At 49.2% G+C, this 18,788-nt stretch overlaps 1 protein-coding gene across 6 annotated transcripts in view; it reads left to right on the plus strand.

Moving 5' to 3' along the window:
* The window catches only part of LOC118392604 (UHRF1-binding protein 1-like), a 61,859-nt gene that overhangs the window by 15,378 nt on the left and 27,693 nt on the right, over nucleotides 1-18,788 (plus strand). For all 6 annotated transcript variants that reach the window (XR_008062987.1, XM_052460668.1, XM_052460664.1 and 3 more), the window contains exons 2-8: nucleotides 3,307-3,469; nucleotides 5,474-5,512; nucleotides 8,048-8,139; nucleotides 8,333-8,522; nucleotides 8,614-8,754; nucleotides 13,942-14,109; nucleotides 16,330-16,516. Coding sequence is in view for 5 of the 6 variants with exons in the window: in XM_052460664.1 (XP_052316624.1) it covers nucleotides 3,307-3,469; nucleotides 5,474-5,512; nucleotides 8,048-8,139; nucleotides 8,333-8,522; nucleotides 8,614-8,754; nucleotides 13,942-14,109; nucleotides 16,330-16,516 (980 nt within the window). In the remaining variant the exon portion in view is untranslated. The remainder of the gene's footprint in view (nucleotides 1-3,306; nucleotides 3,470-5,473; nucleotides 5,513-8,047; nucleotides 8,140-8,332; nucleotides 8,523-8,613; nucleotides 8,755-13,941; nucleotides 14,110-16,329; nucleotides 16,517-18,788) is intronic.

The raw sequence follows: 18,788 nt of genomic DNA on the forward strand, positions 1-18,788 counted from the left end.
GGAAATATTTTGGGGGGATTCAGTTCATTTCCATGGCAAAGAAGGACTTTGCAATTAATCTGATCACTCTTCATAACATTCTGGAGTATATGCAAATTGCCATCATACAAACTGAGGCAGCAGAATGACACACATTAATATTTGTGTCATTCTCAAGATTTGTGTCATTCTCAACTTTTGGCCACGACTGTAGATCCCAGTCGGCAGAAAAGTAACCTACATTAGAAAAAGCTAAAAAAGATCTCCTAGAAAGGTTAGCCCATATAAGGGAACTAACTAAACAAAAGCTTGATCAGGAATGAGGTAGGTACAGGGGAAGTTTAATGAGCTGTTTCCAGTCATTCTGTGTGTGAGTGCGATAGGCCAGAGAAGCTGATCGGATCTTGCTACTTCCTTATGGCCACAGTCGGCAACACAACTGACCGAAGTATAAGAGTTCACTGTACCAGTGCTCTCTGTGTGTGTGTGTGGCCCGTTCACACTGCCCCTCTGCTCCTCATGTGCTGAGAGTCTTGACCACACTAATAATTTATTAGAAAGGGAGTTGCTGCCCCAAATCACAGATCTAAGATCAGCTTACCCTCCCCAATCCGAACCTCAACAGTTGGATGAAGTGTGAAAACTGACCTCAGATCAGCATGTAAGGGTTACTTAATCTTATTGTCTTCAATATGGTCTAGCCTATGGGTTGTGATGTGGGACAAATGAATCATGCTATATAAGTTACCAGGCCATTGGTTGTATCAGTTGTGAATCTGTCCAGCAGTTAAAATATTGGTTAAAGGATGTTATTTAAATGTAGGCTGAATGTTGCAGCACAGTTGGGAGCTTTTGATCTGGTCTTATTTAAGAGCATGGTACTTCTATCTGTGTCAGATTAGCTGCCTGCCAACCAGGTAGCTAACAAGATTACAGCAGTCAAACTGTGGCAGTCTGCTTCATTAACATTTGTCTGTGTGTGTTGACAGTGTGTTGTCGTGCTTGGGTTGTGGTGTAATGTAGATCGATAAAATGAGTTAATGTAGTCAAACAGGCTGTACACACACACTTGTGGTGTACGAACACACACCGGTTGTTGTGTGGAATGTGCATGGATAAAATCTGTGAGTTACTAGGAATTTTTTATCTGTAAACCGTAATTAAGACAATGACCTTTTGACTGGTATGTGGGTGTTTGGCTAACTACTAACCACAAACTGTGTTAGGGAGTCTAGGGACTTTGGCACAAGGTCATGGGCACAGTGTGTTGGAGCTTTGAGCGGGGCCTAGCGATGGATCCCAGGACACACACACCCATTGGCTTTGCTACCTCCTGATGAAAGATACGAGTTGGGAAACCCTTACAGTTGAGACAGTGTGACACTAAAGTTCTCACACCCTTGAGTACGGTTTTAAGAGGCAGCAGACATGTCACTGTCTCCCTCTTTTCCAAGTCTGTAATATGACTCAGCAGATCTCTATAATGTTCCATAACAGGCCTATAGGCCTACCTCTCTGTTTCACTATCTGGTCTCTCCTTGGTACTGGTATTTATTAGGATCCTCATTAGCTGCTGCAAAAGCATCATCTACTCTTCATGGGGTCCACATGAAACATTACCTAGTTCAGAACATTATTAGTCAAGGACTGAAATACATACATTTAAAACATCACACCTAACCTACATATCCGTACATACACAATATCTAGGTCTAATACATAGTACAGTGCAAATTACAATAGAAGGGATGTATATAAAATGGTTGTCTCTCTCCACAGTCCTCTGTGCAGTAAGGTGTTCTTTTTATCTGTTTTTTAATCCTAGCTTGAGTTACCTGGGAAGGCAGAGTTCCATGTAGTCATGACTATTTAACACTGCATTTCCCAGCCTCTGTTCTGGACCTGGGGACTGTGAAGAGACCTCCGATTGCATGTCTTGGGCTGTACCGATGAGTGTCCAAACTGTGCCAACTGCATGAACAGACCGTTCGGTACCATCAATACCTCACACAAAGACCAATAGTGATGCAGTCAATCTATCCTCAACTTTGAGGCAGGAGAGATTGACATGCATACTGATATTCACCTCCGTGTACATCTAAGTGCGATACGTGCTGCTTTGATCTGAATCAACTGCAATTTACCGATGTCCTCCTTTGCCGCACATGACCACACCGCTGGGCAGTAGTCAAGGTGGAACAAAACTAGGGCCTGTTGGATCTGTCTGGACAGACCTCTTCCCATTTTAGCAACTATTGAGTCTATGTACTGACCATGAAAGCTTGCTATCTAGGGTTACACCCAGCAGTTTAGTCTCCTCAACTTGCTCAATAGCCACATGATTAAATAATAGATTTAAACAAGGTTTAGCGTTGAGAGAGTAATTTCTCCCAAAAATTATGCTTTTGGTTTTGATATTTAGCACCAGCCTATTGCTAGATGTCCATTCTAAAACTGACTGGAGATCAATGTTAAGTGTCTCAGTTATTTATTTTACTGTTGTAGCCGACGTGTATACTATTGAGTCGTCATTGTACATAGACAAACAGGCCTTATTCAAGGTCAGTGGAAGGTCATTTGTAAAAACAGAAAACAATGGCCCTAGCAGGCTGCCCTGCGGTTTCCCCACACTGAAATTAATTTGTATGAGATAGGTTTCCATTAATGAAAACCCTCTGAGATTTATTAAATAGGTAACTCTCAGTCCATAATAAGGCAGATGATGCAAATCCATAACACCTAAGTCTTTTTCAGGAATAGGTTATGATCAATGACATCAAAAGCTGTACTGAAGTCTAACAAAACAGTTCCCACTATCTTCTCGATATCAATTTCTTTCAGCCAATCAGTCATTTGTCAGTGCCGAGCATGTTGATTGCCCTTCCCAATAAGCATGCAGAAAGTTGGTTTTTAATTAGTTTTCTGTAAAATAACTTTAATTGATCAAACAATTTTTCCCAAAAGTTTGCTCACCACTTTTAACAGGCTGATTTGGTTGGCTCCCTTGTCTCTCTTATAGACTATCCCTCTGTCTTTCTTTCCTTGTCCATTATCTTTCTTGTCCACTCTGTCTGCCTTTATTTTTCTCTTCTCCCTGGTGGTAAGGGAGAGAGAGGGACTGTACTTTAATGAATTGTGCCAATAAAGACAGGTTAAATGCAATTCTCTCTCCTATCTTTCGCTTAGTCTCTCCCTCCTGAAAGTAAGGGTGTCTTGTATTTGTAGTTATGATGATGTATGTTAAGGGCTTCTTTCCTTGATGTTGAATGAATAACAACAATACTCTTTTTCTACTCTCCCATCCTCTCCTTCCTCCTCCCCCTGCAGGTTTGCTAAGAACCTGTCCCCAGACAAGATCAACCTGAGCACGTTGAAGGGCGAGGGCCAGCTCACCAACCTGGAGCTGGATGAGGAGGTACTGCAGAGCATGTTGGACCTGCCCACCTGGCTGGCCATCAACAAAGTGGGCTGCAACAAGGCTGCCATCCGGGTAAGAGAGAGGGAGACATGCGCACACACACACTTGTCCCTCTACTCAGATGAACCCCACCATCTTAGTCCATATTTCAATTTTACTGTCTGCTACCTCTCACCCTGCCCACCACCCTCTCACTCCCCTCTCACTCTCCCACTCTTTCATTCTCCCTTCTCTCGTAATGTTAGCGGTGGATATAGAAGTGCACTGAGATGAACTGTGTCTGTATGCGCACATCATCTGACACTCCCTGGAGATGGTGAATGGAGCAGAATAACAACAAACTCTGTTAGTCAGGTCTCTACTACCAGCCTTCTCCTTCCTCTTCTGAAACCCCTTCTGTTTTCTTTGCCCTAATGATTTTCTCTTGTATTTTATCTCTGCTGTCTTGGGTCTTCATCTTATCCCTGTCTCATGACCTTCCCTTTTAAATAGCAGGCAATATATTCTAACACGTAGAGTGGGGAGCCGCCCAGCGTTGAAACTGTGAAAGGATAAAGTTTTGTCTTCTGAAATTGCCTTGAGTTATGTCTGTCTGGCTGTTCTCCAAGACGAGGCCCATTTGAGTGTCACTAACTTAGCTTTATTGATGTCACATTCGCTGTGCGTTGTCCTTTGTGTAATGCTGCGGTTGCAATGGCCCAATCATTGAGGTAATGCGTGCTGCATACGTGTGTACCTGGTCCTCGGTGGCCATGCGCTTCCTCTGCTGAGCAGACTTGTACATGGCCTCGCTGAGTGACTTGGCGTACTGGACCATGGCTTTGAGCTGGGAGTCAGTCAGCACCCACAGCAGGTCATCTAGGATCAGGATCAGCTTAGAGGCCACCACGTTACAGTCATTGGAGTTTTGCCAGTGCGTCACAGAGTTCTGGTCATCTAGCCTAAAGGAACAGTGGGCTTGGTCATCTAGCCAATAGGAACGGTGAAATTGTGGGCGTGGCCCACTTGGCCGGGGAGGACCGGTGGGCGTGGCCCACTTGGCCGGGGAGGACCGGTGGGCGTGGCCCACTTGGCCGGGGAGGACCGGTGGGCGTGGCCCACTTGGCCGGGGAGGACCGGTGGGCGTGGCCCACTTGGCCGGGGAGGACCGGTGGGCGTGGCCCACTTGGCCGGGGAGGACCGGTGGGCGTGGCCCACTTGGCCGGGGAGGACCGGTGGGCGTGGCCCACTTGGCCGGGGAGGACCGGTGGGCGTGGCCCACTTGGCCGGGGAGGACCGGTGGGCGTGGCCCACTTGGCCGGGGAGGACCGGTGGGCGTGGCCCACTTGGCCGGGGAGGACCCTGCAGCTAATAGCTGCTACTGATTTAGATGCCAGCACGCATACAGTCGCGCACACCATCTTCTGTTACAATAAAAGTGCCCATCCTCATTGGAGCGGGGACACACAAATCCACAACTCAGGCACCCCAAAAACTGTTCATTTCCATGTCTAAATCTCTGCTCCAAACTCACCTACAGGCGCAGGTTCTGCTAAACCATTTCAGTTCAATGACTGAAGAAGTCAAATACAGTTTTAGTGTAGTAATTCAATTAGCGCCACATATCTAAATATTTATTTCAGTGTTTATAGCCTTTTAACTCGTTGTGGCGGAAGATGAACATGCCCAAATCTTTGATGTAAAAGCTATTTGATTTAACACGGGCATGATTAAGAGGGTCTGCTCAGAGGGATTAGTGTAGTTTGGGGAGGAGTGGAATGTGCTGGCACTGACTGCTTCTGTAGATTGTCTCCTTGATTCATTCTCTCAGCCTGGCTCTCTCATTTCAGCTGATTTACATTCACAGCGATTACATTTATTTCAGGAATAGACGCATTCAAATGTATTTCAGAAAAATATATAAGAAATATGTGACTGTATTTCGCATATAGGTTAAATACAAGAAAATATGATCATATTATGGCTGTGCCGATGTTGTTGGGCTGACTAGATTGCAGGTGTATGATATTGAACCAATATTACTGTCACGTATCGGAGCTTGGCTGGCTGACTCTAATTCCTTCTCTTCATTGACAGATCCCATGGACCAAACTTAAGACCCACCCCATCTCTCTGGTAAGTCCCGCCCTCCTTCCCACTATTGCTGACACGTTACAACTGTTTTAGCCACTTGTCCCCCCCCCCCCGCCCAACACAAAAAAAGGCCTGTAACAACATGGGCAAATAAGGTGACTGAGAATTGTGTTGTATGACCAAAATAACCTTCATTATTATCACTGGTATTGACAATGGAAGGCTGCTGCTCTCTGATACCATGTATTATACACCATCTCCTGCTGTTGTGGCCTTGAGCAAAAGGTACTTAACTACCCACAAAGTAAAATACTGCCCTGATAGCCTACTGTATAAAACACGTGGTCTGTCAACCCTCCGTCTGGAGAGCTACTGTATAAGACGCGTGGTCCGTCAACCCTCCGTCTGGAGAGCTACTGAATAAGACGCGTGGTCCGTCAACCCTCCGTCTGGAGAGCTACTGTATAAAACACGTGGTCCGTCAACCCTCCGTCTGGAGAGCTACTGAATAAGACGCGTGGTCCGTCAACCCTCCGTCTGGAGAGCTACTGTATAAAACACGTGGTCCGTCAACCCTCCGTCTGGAGAGCTACTGTATAAGACGCGTGGTCCGTCAACCCTCCGTCTGGAGAGCTACTGTATAAGACACGTGGTCCGTCAACCCACCGTCTGGAGAGCTACTGTATAAGACACGTGGTCCGTCAACCCTCCGTCTGGAGAGCTACTGAATAAGACGCGTGGTCCGTCAACCCTCCGTCTGGAGAGCTACTGTATAAGACACGTGGTCCGTCAACCCTCCGTCTGGAGAGCTACTGAATAAGACGCGTGGTCCGTCAACCCACCGTCTGGAGAGCTACTGTATAAGACACGTGGTCCGTCAACCCTCCGTCTGGAGAGCTACTGATTAAGACGCGTGGTCCGTCAACCCTCCGTCTGGAGAGCTACTGATTAAGACGCGTGGTCCGTCAACCCACCGTCTGGAGAGCTACTGTATAAGACGCGTGGTCCGTCAACCCTCCGTCTGGAGAGCTACTGTATAAGACGCGTGGTCCGTCAACCCTCCGTCTGGAGAGCTACTGAATAAGACGCGTGGTCCGTCAACCCTCCGTCTGGAGAGCTACTGTATAAGACGCGTGGTCCGTCAACCCTCCGTCTGGAGAGCTACTGTATAAGACGCGTGGTCCGTCAACCCTCCGTCTGGAGAGCTACTGTATAAGACGCGTGGTCCGTCAACCCTCCGTCTGGAGAGCTACTGTATAAGACGCGTGGTCCGTCAACCCTCCGTCTGGAGAGCTACTGAATAAGACACGTGGTCCGTCAACCCTCCGTCTGGAGAGCTACTGTATAAAACACGTGGTCCGTTTCCCCCTTTTCTCCCCGATTTTTGTCTCATCACCTCAACTCCACAGCGTGCTCGGGAGGCGAAGGTCAAGTCATTCGTCCCCCCCAAACTGCGCTTCTTAACACCCGCCCGCTTAACCCGGAGGCCAGCCGCACCAATGTGCCAGAGGAAACACCGCTCACCTGACAACTGGAGGCGCCTGGCCCGCCACAAGGAGTCGCTGGAGTGCAATGAGCCAAGTAAAGCCCCCCCCCCCGGCCAAACCCTCTCCTAACCTGGACGACGTTGGGCCAATTGTGCACTGCCCTATGGGCCTTCGGATCACGGCCGGTTGTAATACAGCCCGGGATTGAACCCGGGTCTCTAGTGACGCACCTAGCACTGCGATGCAGTGCCTTAGACCGCTGCGCCACTCGGGAGGCCGGTGTGCAAGGCTTTTGATCCAACCCTGTTCAAACACCAGTCAGCTTATCCAAGGTCCTGTTGAGCAGCAGATTTCTTTGCAATAGGGTGTGTTCGAGTAGGGCTGGACCAAAAGCCTGCACACCCAGTAGCCGTGCCCCTGCACACCCACACCCGTGCCCCGTGCCCCTGCCCAGTCATGTGAAATCCATAGATTAGGACCTAATGACTTTATATCAATTGACTAATTTCCTGATTGTTTATATTTTTGTTCAGTATAGTTAACCAGACAAACTTACACTGTTATTATTTTACCTGCTGCACAAATACCTGTCTCTATTCCAACTCTGACAACAGCACACTGGCACACGAAGGCTATGTGAACACCAGGACTTTTCCAGGATTTGCATTGCTGACCAAAAATGAGCTATAACTGGGCAAATAATTCATTAATTCGCAATAAATATCAACAAATGTGCAAACACGGGTATGTTCGCTTTGATCTCAAAAACACATCTCGTGACTGATTGAAAGACTGCACGTGCCTGTCAATAAAGGCCTACAGTAATTATCCTCTGAAGTGCTCTGCAGAGATTGAGGCCAGTGTGCTACACACTAATCTGGATGCCACTCAGCCTCTTCTGATGGGAGTAGCCTCATTGTGCAAAAATCAAACAATCTTTTTTTTTCTTTTCTTGTCCATTCCAACTTAATCTGTTCTTCATGTCTGACTATTTTTTATTTATTTTTTTACTTTCACGGGCAAGCAGACAACCGTTAATATCTTGCCCTGGTGTGTGTGGGTGGTAATCGTCTGAATCTCTGTCTCCCAGACCCTGGACAAGGTGGTAATGGAGATGAGCACCTGTGATGAGCCCCGCCCTCCAAATGGCCCGTCTCCCATAGCAACGGCCTCTGGGCAAAGGTGGGAGCCGGTGCTCTTTCTCTCTCTTTTTCTCCCCCCCTTTCAGAGGGTAGTTGTGTGTAAGTGCATGGTGTCTGTCTGCCTGTCCTTGTGCAATGGTGCTGAAAAATACTTTACTAAAAAACACCTGCATTCAGTTAATCCAAATCCAGCCTTCAATTGCCTACCTCCTCCTCTTCCCCCACTCCCCCAGTGAGTATGGCTTTGCTGAGAAGGTGGTGGAGGGCATCTCTCTGTCCATCAACTCCATCGTGGTGAAGATCAGTGCCAAGGCGTTCAACGCCTCCTTTGAGTTGAGCCAGCTGCAGGTCTACTCTGTCAACACCAGCTGGAGCCTGTCGGACCTCCGCTTCACACGCATACAGGACCCACACAGAGGAGAGGTGGGTGCACTGCATACACGCATAGAAGTGTATGTAACCATGGCAACCCAATGTGTGTGTGTGTAACCATGGCTACCTGTGCGTCCCTCAGATCCTGACGTTTAAGGAGATCAGCTGGCAGATGATCCGCATCGAGGCGGACGCCATCCAGAGTGCCCAGAACGAGATGCTGAGTGCCCCCATCCGCCTCATCACCAACCAGTCCAAGATCAGAGTCACCCTGAAGAGACGGGTACAATACGCCACACATGCGGGCATGGAAACACACACTTAGGTGCAAACACACACACACCCGTCTCATCATCAACCAGTCCAAGATTAGATGTCACTCTGAAGAGGCCGGTAGGACGAACACACAGCACACTGATACACACTGACCCGAAATCAGTGGCACTCTGAAGAGACTGGTAGGACACACACTACACATACAACACAGTCACACGTGCACACACATTCGCCTCATCACCAACCAGTCCAAGATCAGTTGATCTCAAGAGACGGGTACGACACACACACACGGCGCAGTCACACACACACTCAGAACAGTCCTTGGTCTAATAGAATAGAGAACAGTATGTGGGCCAACAGCCTGCAGAATCAGCTTCAGTAAACAAAGATCTTTATCTCACACACCAGCAAGCCCTGCAGCCACTGTGTGTTTAAACAGACACAAGTGTGTGTGGGTTGTATGCACACCCCTTTGTCTGTGTGTGTGAAAACAAAGATGTACCAGATGACTGTGTGCTGAGTATGTACTTTCTCCAGTCAGTCAGTCAGTCATGGAGTGTGTGTAGTCAGTCAGTCAGTCAGTGATATGGAGTGTGTGTTTTCTCCAGTCAGTCAGTGATATGGAGTGTGTGTTTTCTCCAGTCAGTCAGTGATATGGAGTGTGTGTTTTCTCCAGTCAGTGATATGGAGTGTGTGTTTTCTCCAGTCAGTGATATGGAGTGTGTGTTTTCTCCAGTCAGTCAGTCATGGAGTGTGTGTAGTCAGTCAGTCAGTCATGGAGTGTGTGTAGTCAGTCATGGATATGGAGTCTGTTTTCTCCAGTCAGTCAGTCAGTCAGTCATGGATATGGAGTGTGTGTTTTCTCCAGTCAGTCAGTCAGTCAGTCATGGATATGGAGTGTGTGTTTTCTCCAGTCAGTCAGTCATGGAGTGTGTGTAGTCAGTCAGTCAGTCAGTCAGTCAGTCAGTCAGTCAGTCAGTCAGTCAGTCATGGATATGGAGTGTGTGTTTTCTCCAGTCAGTCAGTCAGTCAGTCAGTCAGTCAGTCAGTCAGTCAGTCAGTCAGTCATGGAGTGTGTGTAGTCAGTCAGTCAGTCAGTCAGTCATGGATATGGAGTGTGTGTTTTCTCCAGTCAGTCAGTCAGTCAGTCAGTCAGTCAGTCAGTCAGTCAGTCAGTCAGTGAGTCAGTCAGTCAGTCAGTCAGTCAGTCAGTCATGGATATGGAGTGTGTTTTCTCCAGTCAGTCAGTCAGTCAGTCATGGATATGGAGTGTGTTTTCTCCAGTCAGTCAGTCAGTCAGTGATATGGAGTCTGTTTTCTCCAGTCAGTCAGTCAGTCATGGAGTGTGTGTAGTCAAGTCAGTCAGTCAGTCATGGAGTGTGTCTGTCAGTCATGGATATGGAGTTTCAGTCAGTCATGGATATGGAGTGTGTGTTTTCTCCAGTCAGTCAGTCAGTCAGTCATGGATATGGAGTGTGTGTTTTCTCCAGTCAGTCAGTCATGGAGTGTGTGTAGTCAGTCAGTCAGTCAGTCATGGATATGGAGTGTGTGTTTTCTCCAGTCAGTCAGTCAGTCAGTCAGTCATGGATATGGAGTGTGTGTTTTCTCCAGTCAGTCAGTCATGGCGTGTGTGTAGTCAGTCAGTCAGTCAGTCAGTCAGTCAGTCATGGATATGGAGTGTGTGTTTTCTCCAGTCAGTCAGTCATGGATATGGAGTGTGTGTTTTCTCCAGTCAGTCATGGAGTGTGTGTAGTCAGTCAGTCAGTCAGTCAGTCAGTCAGTCATGGATATGGAGTGTGTGTTTTCTCCAGTCAGTCAGTCAGTCAGTCAGTCATGGAGTGTGTGTAGTCAGTCAGTCAGTCAGTCAGTCATGGATATGGAGTGTGTGTTTTCTCCAGTCAGTCAGTCAGTCAGTCAGTCAGTCAGTCAGTCAGTCATGGATATGGAGTGTGTTTTCTCCAGTCAGTCAGTCAGTCAGTCAGTCAGTCATGGATATGGAGTGTGTTTTCTCCAGTCAGTCAGTCAGTCAGTGATATGGAGTCTGTTTTCTCCAGTCAGTCAGTCAGTCATGGAGTGTGTGTAGTCAAGTCAGTCAGTCAGTCATGGAGTGTGTGTAGTCAGTCATGGATATGGAGTGTGTTTTCTCCAGTCAGTCAGTCATGGATATGGAGTGTGTGTTTTCTCCAGTCAGTCAGTCATGGAGTGTGTGTAGTCAGTCAGTCAGTCAGTCATGGATATGGAGTGTGTGTTTTCTCCAGTCAGTCAGTCAGTCATGGATATGGAGTGTGTGTTTTCTCCAGTCAGTCAGTCAGTCAGTCATGGCGTGTGTGTAGTCAGTCAGTCAGTCAGTCAGTCAGTCATGGATATGGAGTGTGTTTTCTCCAGTCAGTCAGTCAGTCAGTCATGGATATGGAGTGTGTTTTCTCCAGTCAGTCAGTGATATGGAGTCTGTTTTCTCCAGTCAGTCAGTGATATGGAGTCTGTTTTCTCCAGTCAGTCAGTCAGTCATGGAGTGTGTGTAGTCAAGTCAGTCAGTCAGTCATGGAGTGTGTGTAGTCAGTCATGGATATGGAGTGTGTTTTCTCCAGTCAGTCAGTCATGGATATGGAGTGTGTGTTTTCTCCAGTCAGTCAGTCAGTCAGTCATGGATATGGAGTGTGTGTTTTCTCCAGTCAGTCAGTCATGGAGTGTGTGTAGTCAGTCAGTCAGTCAGTCATGGATATGGAGTGTGTGTTTTCTCCAGTCAGTCAGTCAGTCAGTCAGTCATGGATATGGAGTGTGTGTTTTCTCCAGTCAGTCAGTCAGTCAGTCAGTCATGGCGTGTGTGTAGTCAGTCAGTCAGTCATGGATATGGAGTGTGTGTTTTCTCCAGTCAGTCAGTCATGGATATGGAGTGTGTGTTTTCTCCAGTCAGTCAGTCATGGAGTGTGTGTAGTCAGTCAGTCAGTCAGTCAGTCATGGATATGGAGACTGGTTTTCTCCAGTCACAGTCAGTCAGTCAGTCAGTCACAGTCAGTCGACACAGTCACACGTCAGTCAGTCAGTCATTCAGCCAGTCATCACCAGTCAGTCATGGAGTGTGTGTAGTCAGTAGTCAGTCAGTCAGTCATGGATATGGAGTGTGTGTTTTCTCCAGTCAGTCAGTCAGTCAGTCAGTCAGTCAGTCAGTCAGTCAGTCAGTCAGTCATGGATATGGGAGTCCTCCAGTCAGTCAGTCAGTAGAATCAGGATATGGAGTGTGTTTTCTCCAGTCAGTCAGTCAGTCAGTGATATGGAGTCTGTTTCTCCAGTCAGTCAGTCAGTCATGGAGTGTTTAAAGTCAGTCAAGTCATGGAGTGTGTGTAGTCAGTCATGGATATGGAGTGTTTTTCTCCAGTCAGTCAGTCATGGATATGGAGTGTGTGTTTTCTCAGTCATGTCAGTCAGTCAGTCATGGATATGGAGTGTGTGTTTTCTCCAGTCAGTCAGTCATGGAGTGTGTGTAGTCAGTCAGTCAGTCATGGATATGGAGTGTGTGTTTTCTCCAGTCAGTCAGTCAGTCAGTCAGTCATGGATATGGAGTGTGTGTTTTCTCCAGTCAGTCAGTCAGTCAGTCAGTCATGGCGTGTGTGTAGTCAGTCAGTCAGTCAGTCATGGATATGGAGTGTGTGTTTTCTCCAGTCAGTCAGTCAGTCAGTCAGTCAGTCATGGATATGGAGTGTGTTTTCTCCAGTCAGTCAGTCAGTCAGTGATATGGAGTCTGTTTTCTCCAGTCAGTCAGTGATATGGAGTCTGTTTTCTCCAGTCAGTCAGTCAGTCATGGAGTGTGTGTAGTCAAGTCAGTCAGTCAGTCATGGAGTGTGTGTAGTCAGTCATGGATATGGTGTGTGTTTTCAGTCAGTCAGTCAGTCAGTCAGTCATGGAGTGTGTGTAGTCAGTCAGTCAGTCAGTCAGTCATGGAGTGTGTGTAGTCAGTCAGTCAGTCAGTCATGGATATGGAGTGTGTTTTCTCCAGTCAGTCAGTCATGGATATGGAGTGTGTGTTTTCTCCAGTCAGTCAGTCAGTCAGTCATGGAGTGTGTAGTCAGTCAGTCAGTCAGTCAGTCATGGATATGGAGTGTGTGTTTTCTCCAGTCAGTCTGTCAGTCAGTCATGGAGTGTGTGTAGTCAGTCATGGATATGGTGTGTGTTTTCAGTCAGTCAGTCAGTCAGTCAGTCAGTCATGGAGTGTGTGTAGTCAGTCAGTCAGTCAGTCAGTCAGTCAGTCAGTCAGTCAGTCAGTCAGTCAGTCAGTCATGGAGTGTGTGTAGTCAGTCAGTCAGTCAGTCATGGAGTGTGTGTAGTCAGTCAGTCAGTCAGTCATGGATATGGAGTGTGTTTTCTCCAGTCAGTCAGTCATGGATATGGAGTGTGTGTTTTCTCCAGTCAGTCAGTCAGTCAGTCATGGAGTGTGTGTAGTCAGTCAGTCAGTCAGTCAGTCATGGATATGGAGTGTGTGTTTTCTCCAGTCAGTCTGTCAGTCAGTCATGGAGTGTGTGTAGTCAGTCATGGATATGGTGTGTGTTTTCAGTCAGTCAGTCAGTCAGTCAGTCAGTCATGGAGTGTGTGTAGTCAGTCAGTCAGTCAGTCAGTCAGTCAGTCAGTCAGTCAGTCAGTCAGTCAGTCAGTCATGGATATGGAGTGTGTTTTCTCCAGTCAGTCAGTCATGGATATGGAGTGTGTGTTTTCTCCAGTCAGTCAGTCAGTCAGTCATGGAGTGTGTGTAGTCAGTCAGTCAGTCAGTCAGTCATGGATATGGAGTGTGTGTTTTCTCCAGTCAGTCTGTCAGTCAGTCATGGATATGGAGTGTGTGTTTTCTCCAGTCAGTCAGTCAGTCAGTCATGGAGTGTGTGTAGTCAGTCAGTCAGTCAGTCATGGAGTGTGTGTAGTCAGTCATGGATATGGAGTGTGTTTTCTCCAGTCTGGTGACTTTTTTATTAGATCTCCCATTGATGATTGCACCTTTTAAATAACACTGTTTTGGTTCAACACAAGAAGCAATGTGTGTATCTTCAGATGAAGGACTGAAACGTGGTGTGTGTGTCTGTATCCTGTATGTATAAAGCATCTGGTGTGTGGGGTCTATATATAATGAGTATTAATGTTTGTCTTTTGTAATGAGTATTAATGTATTTTGTATGTAATAATCTATGTAGAATGTGTTTATCTCCAGTCCAAGGACTGTAACGTGGTGGCCTCTAAGCTGATCCTGATCCTAGATGACCTGCTGTGGGTGCTGACTGACTCCCAGCTCAAAGCCATGGTCCAGTACGCCAAGTCACTCAGCGAGGCCATGGACAAGTCTGCTCAGCAGAGGAAGAGCATGGCCACCGAGGACCAGGTACACACGTATGCAGGCGCACGTAGGCAGGGACACACACACACTCACTCACGTAGGCAGGGACACACACACACACTCACTCACGTAGGCAGGGACACACACACACTCACTCACGTAGGCAGGGACACACACACACTCACTCACGGAGGCAGGTAGACACACACGTGCGCACACAGGCCAGGAAACGCACACACATATACACACACTTACTTAACAACTGAAGCAGCTAGCTAGCTATGTGCTCAGTCACTCCTCTGTCAGACAGACCAACAGTGGAGAAATGATTTGCCCCAGTTGTTTACCCTTTTGTCCACACTTAGAGTAGATGCCAAAATCTTTCTCTCCCTCTTTCTTCCCCCTCATCTCTCTCACCCGCTCTGTTATGGTCTGGTAATTAGTCCTTGTGCTCCAGGAAAGGATGTTTGGTTCTTTCTGTGAGGTCTCTCTGCCATATGGCCTCTCACTCCCTATCGCTGCGCTCTTGCTCGCTGCGCTCTTGCTCGCTTATGTACTGGCTCAAATGGGCTTTGAGCATTCTGACCCACATGTGGCAGGCTATGCCATCTGCTGATGAGAATGAGCACTGCACGCTCATAAAAATCTTTATTTTATTTTACCTTTATTTTACTAGGCAAGTCAGTTAAGAACAAATTCTTATTTTCAATGACGGCCTAGGAACAGTGGGTTAACTGCCTGTTCAGGGGCAGAACGACAGACCTTGTCAGCTCGGGATTCAAACTTGCAACCTTTTGGTTACTAGTCCAACGCTCTAACCACTAGGCTACCCTGCCGCCCCGATTTGTGTCTGTGCCAAGTACAACAGGTGTACCCTCTCCTTATCGTGAAATGCTTTACTTACAAGTCCTTGACCAACAATGTAGTTCAAGAAAAAGTTAAGAAAATATTTACTTTTATTTTTTACTTTTGTTTATTTAGTAACACAATAAAATATCAATGCTGATGCTACAGGTTAGTGTAAAAACAAAGGGGTTATCTATGTAAATAGTCTATGTGGCCATTTGATTAGATGTTCAGGAGTCTTATGGCTCGGGGGTAGAAGCTGTTTAGGAGCCTCTTGGTCCTAGACTTAGTGCTCCTGTACCGCTTGCCATGCGGTAGCAGAGAGAACCGTCTATGACTTGGGTGACTGGAGTCTTTGACCATTTTTTTGGCCTTCCTCTGACATCATCGAGTGGCGTACTGCATTAGCATCGAATAGCCCCCGCGAAATGCAACTTTTCAGGGAAGTTGGGAACCAATATACACAGGCATTTGGGAAAGCGAACGGGTTGTTTTTTCAAACAGAAATTTGCACCCTGTAGCACAAACTCTTTACAGTTTTGGGACGCTGTAAAGTCCATGAAGAAGAAGAGCACCTCTTCCCAGCTGCCCACTGCACTGAGGCTAGGAAACACTGTCACCACTGATAAATCCATGAAAATTGAGAATTTCAGGAAGCATTTTTCTACGTAGTCTCTCTTTGTAGTCTGTAATAGTTTGCAAGCCTTGCCATATCTGACAAGTGCCAGAGCCCCGGTGTAATGGGATTCAATCTTATTCCTGTATTGACGCTTTGCCTTTTTGATGGTTTGTCTGAGGGCTTTGTCGGATTTCTTATAAGCATCCGGATTAGTTTCCCGCTCCTTGAAAGCGACAGCTCTAGTCTTTAGCTCGGTGCAGATGTTGCCTGTAATCTGTGGCTTCTGGTTGAGATATGGTCTCGAGTGGAGATCATCCATCTTATTTTCCAGTGATTGCACGTTGGCCAATAGAATGGATGGCAGAGGTGGGCTACCCACTTGTCAACAAATTCTCACAAGGCACCCTGATCTCCTCTCCCTGTATTTCCGTCTGATCTTCATGTGAATGACAGGGATTTGGGCCTGGTCTCGGAAAAGCAGTATATCCTTCGTGTCGGACTCATAAAATAATCCCTGTTCCAATATCCAGAAGCTCTTTTCGGTCATAAGAGATGGTAGCAGCAACATTATGTACAGAACAAGTTGCAAACAATGTGGAAAAACCCACACAAGATGGGACAGTTGGTTAGGAGCCCATAAAAATCCCCTACGGCGCCATTATCCCAAGCAACACTAGTTGGATGCACTAATAAAATTGATGTTCCCTTAATTTTATTTTTGTCGGTCTGCTTTTCCATATGTCTCTGTGCCGGTGTCTGCATAGTGTCTGTATTTTTTACGGTCTCTGGTCTATATCCAGGAGTCGTCGGCGCCCCCTTCAGCCCAGCAGGTGCGTAGCCAGCAGGTGTCGTCAGGCACAGCGGCTGACCAGAGCGCCACCATGGCTAATCTGTTCGCTGCCTTCGACGTGTGTGAGACCTCCCACCACCTGCAGATCACACACCTCGACCTGCACATCTGTGACGACATACACGCCAAGGACAGAGGTACACACACACACAGACGTATGACACGTGTGTGTGCACACACACATAGTACATAGACACACCTGCTAATACACACATACAAATGTAAAACACACACAAACTTCAGACAGATGTTTGACTGACTGGCTGATACCTACACATCGAGTTGGGCTCTGACGCACATTGGACCTTTGCGCATTACCTTATCTTCTGCCTCTGTGTTTTTCCTTCCCTCCCAACCCTCTCTCCCTCCCTCCCAACCCTCTCTCCCTCCCTCCCAACCCTCTCTCCCTCCCTCCCAACCCTCTCTCCCTCCCTCCCAACCCTCTCTCCCTCCCTCCCAACCCTCTCTCCCTCCCTCCCAACCCTCTCTCCCTCCTCCCAACCCTCTCTCTCCCTCCCTCCCAACCCTCTCTCCCTCCCTCCCTCCCAACCCTCTCTCCCTCCCTCCCTCCCAACCCTCTCTCCCTCCCTCCCTCCCAACCCTCTCTCCCTCCCCTCCCTCCCAACCCTCCCTCCCTCCCTCCCTCCCAACCCTCTCTCCCTCCCTCCCTCCCTCCCAACCCTCTCTCCTCTCCTCCCTCCCTCCCAACCCTCTCTCCCTCCCTCCCAACCCTCTCTCCCTCCCTCCCTCCCAACCCTCACTCTCTCCCTCCCTCCCAACCCTCACTCTCTCCCTCCCTCCCAACCCTCACTCTCTCCCTCCCTCCCAACCCTCTCTCTCCCTCCCTCCCAACCCTCTCTCCCTCCCTCCCTCCCTCCCTCCTCCTCCCCCTCCCTCCCTCCCTCCCTCCCTCCCTCCCTCCCTCCCTCCCTCCCTCCCTCCCAACCCTCTCTCCCTCCCTCCCTCCCTCCCTCCCTCCCAACCCTCTCTCCTCCCTCCCCCTCCCAACCCTCTCTCCCTCCCTCCCTCCCTCCCTCCCTCCCAACCCTCTCTCCCTCCCTCCCTCCCTCCCAACCCTCTCTCCCTCCCTCCCTCCCAACCCTCTCTCCCTCCCTCCCTCCCAACCCTCTCTCTCTCCCAACCCTCCCTCCCTCCCAACCCTCTCTCCTCTCCTCCTCCCTCCCCCCCTCTCTCTCTCTCCCTCCCTCCCAACCCTCTCTCTCTCCCTCCTCCCAACCCTCCCTCCCTCCCAACCCTCTCTCTCTCCCCCTCTCTCTCTCCCAGCCCTCTCTCTCCCTCCCAACCCTCTCTCTCCCTCCCAACCCTCTCTCTCTCCCCAACCCTCTCTCCTCCTCCCAACCCTCTCTCTCTCCTTCCCAACCCTCTCTCTCTCCCTCCCAACCCTCTCTCTCCTCCCTCCCAACCCTCTCTCTCCCTCCCTCCCTCCCTCCCTCCCCCTCCCCTCCCAACCCTCTCTCCCTCCCTCCCAACCCTCTCTCCCTCCCTCCCAACCCTCTCCCCCTCCCTCCCTCCTCTCTCCCTCCTCCCAACCCTCTCTCTCTCCCTCCCTCCCAACCCTCTCTCTCTCTCCTCCCCTCCCAACCCTCTCTCTCTCCCTCCCTCTCCCAACCCTCTCCCCTCCTCCCTCCTCCCAACCCTCTCTCTCCCTCCCTCCCTCCCAACCCTCTCTCTCCTCCCTCCCAGCCCTCCCCTCCCTCCCTCCCAACCCTCTCTCCTCCCTCCCTCCCTCCCAACCCTCTCTCTCTCCCTCCCTCCCTCCCAACCCTCTCTCTCTCTCCTCTCCCTCCCTCCCAACCCTCTCTCTCTCCCAACCCTCTCCCTCCCTCCCAACCCTCTCTCCCAACCCTCTCCCTCCCCAGCCCTCTCCCCTCCCAACCCTCTCTCCTCTCCCTCCTCCCTCCCAACCCTCTCTCTCTCCCAACCCTCTCTCTCTCCCTCCCAACCCTCTCTCTCTCTCCTCCCAACCCTCTCTCTCTCCTCTCTCTCTCCCTCCCTCCCAACCCTCTCTCCCTCCCTCCCAACCCTCTCTCCCTCCCAACCCTCTCCCCTCCCTCCCAACCCTCTCTCCCCTCTCTCCCTCTCCCCTCCCTCCCAACCCTCTCTCCCTCCCTCCTCCCAACCCTCTCTCCTCTCTCCCTCCCTCCCAACCCTCTCTCCCTCCCTCCTCCCAACCCTCTCTCCTCCCTCCTCCCAACCCTCTCCTCCCTCTCTCCCTCCCTCCCAACCCTCTCTCTCCCTCCCTCCTCCTCCCAACCCTCTCTCTCCTCTCTCCCTCCCAACCCTCTCTCTCTCCCTCCCAACCCTCTCTCTCTCCCCTCCCAACCTCTCTCTCCCTCCCAACCCTCTCTCTCTCCCTCCCCCAACCCTCTCTCTCTCCCTCTCCCTCCC

Source organism: Oncorhynchus keta, chromosome 13, assembly GCF_023373465.1.
Source record: "Oncorhynchus keta strain PuntledgeMale-10-30-2019 chromosome 13, Oket_V2, whole genome shotgun sequence".
Classification (NCBI taxonomy): domain Eukaryota; kingdom Metazoa; phylum Chordata; class Actinopteri; order Salmoniformes; family Salmonidae; genus Oncorhynchus; species Oncorhynchus keta.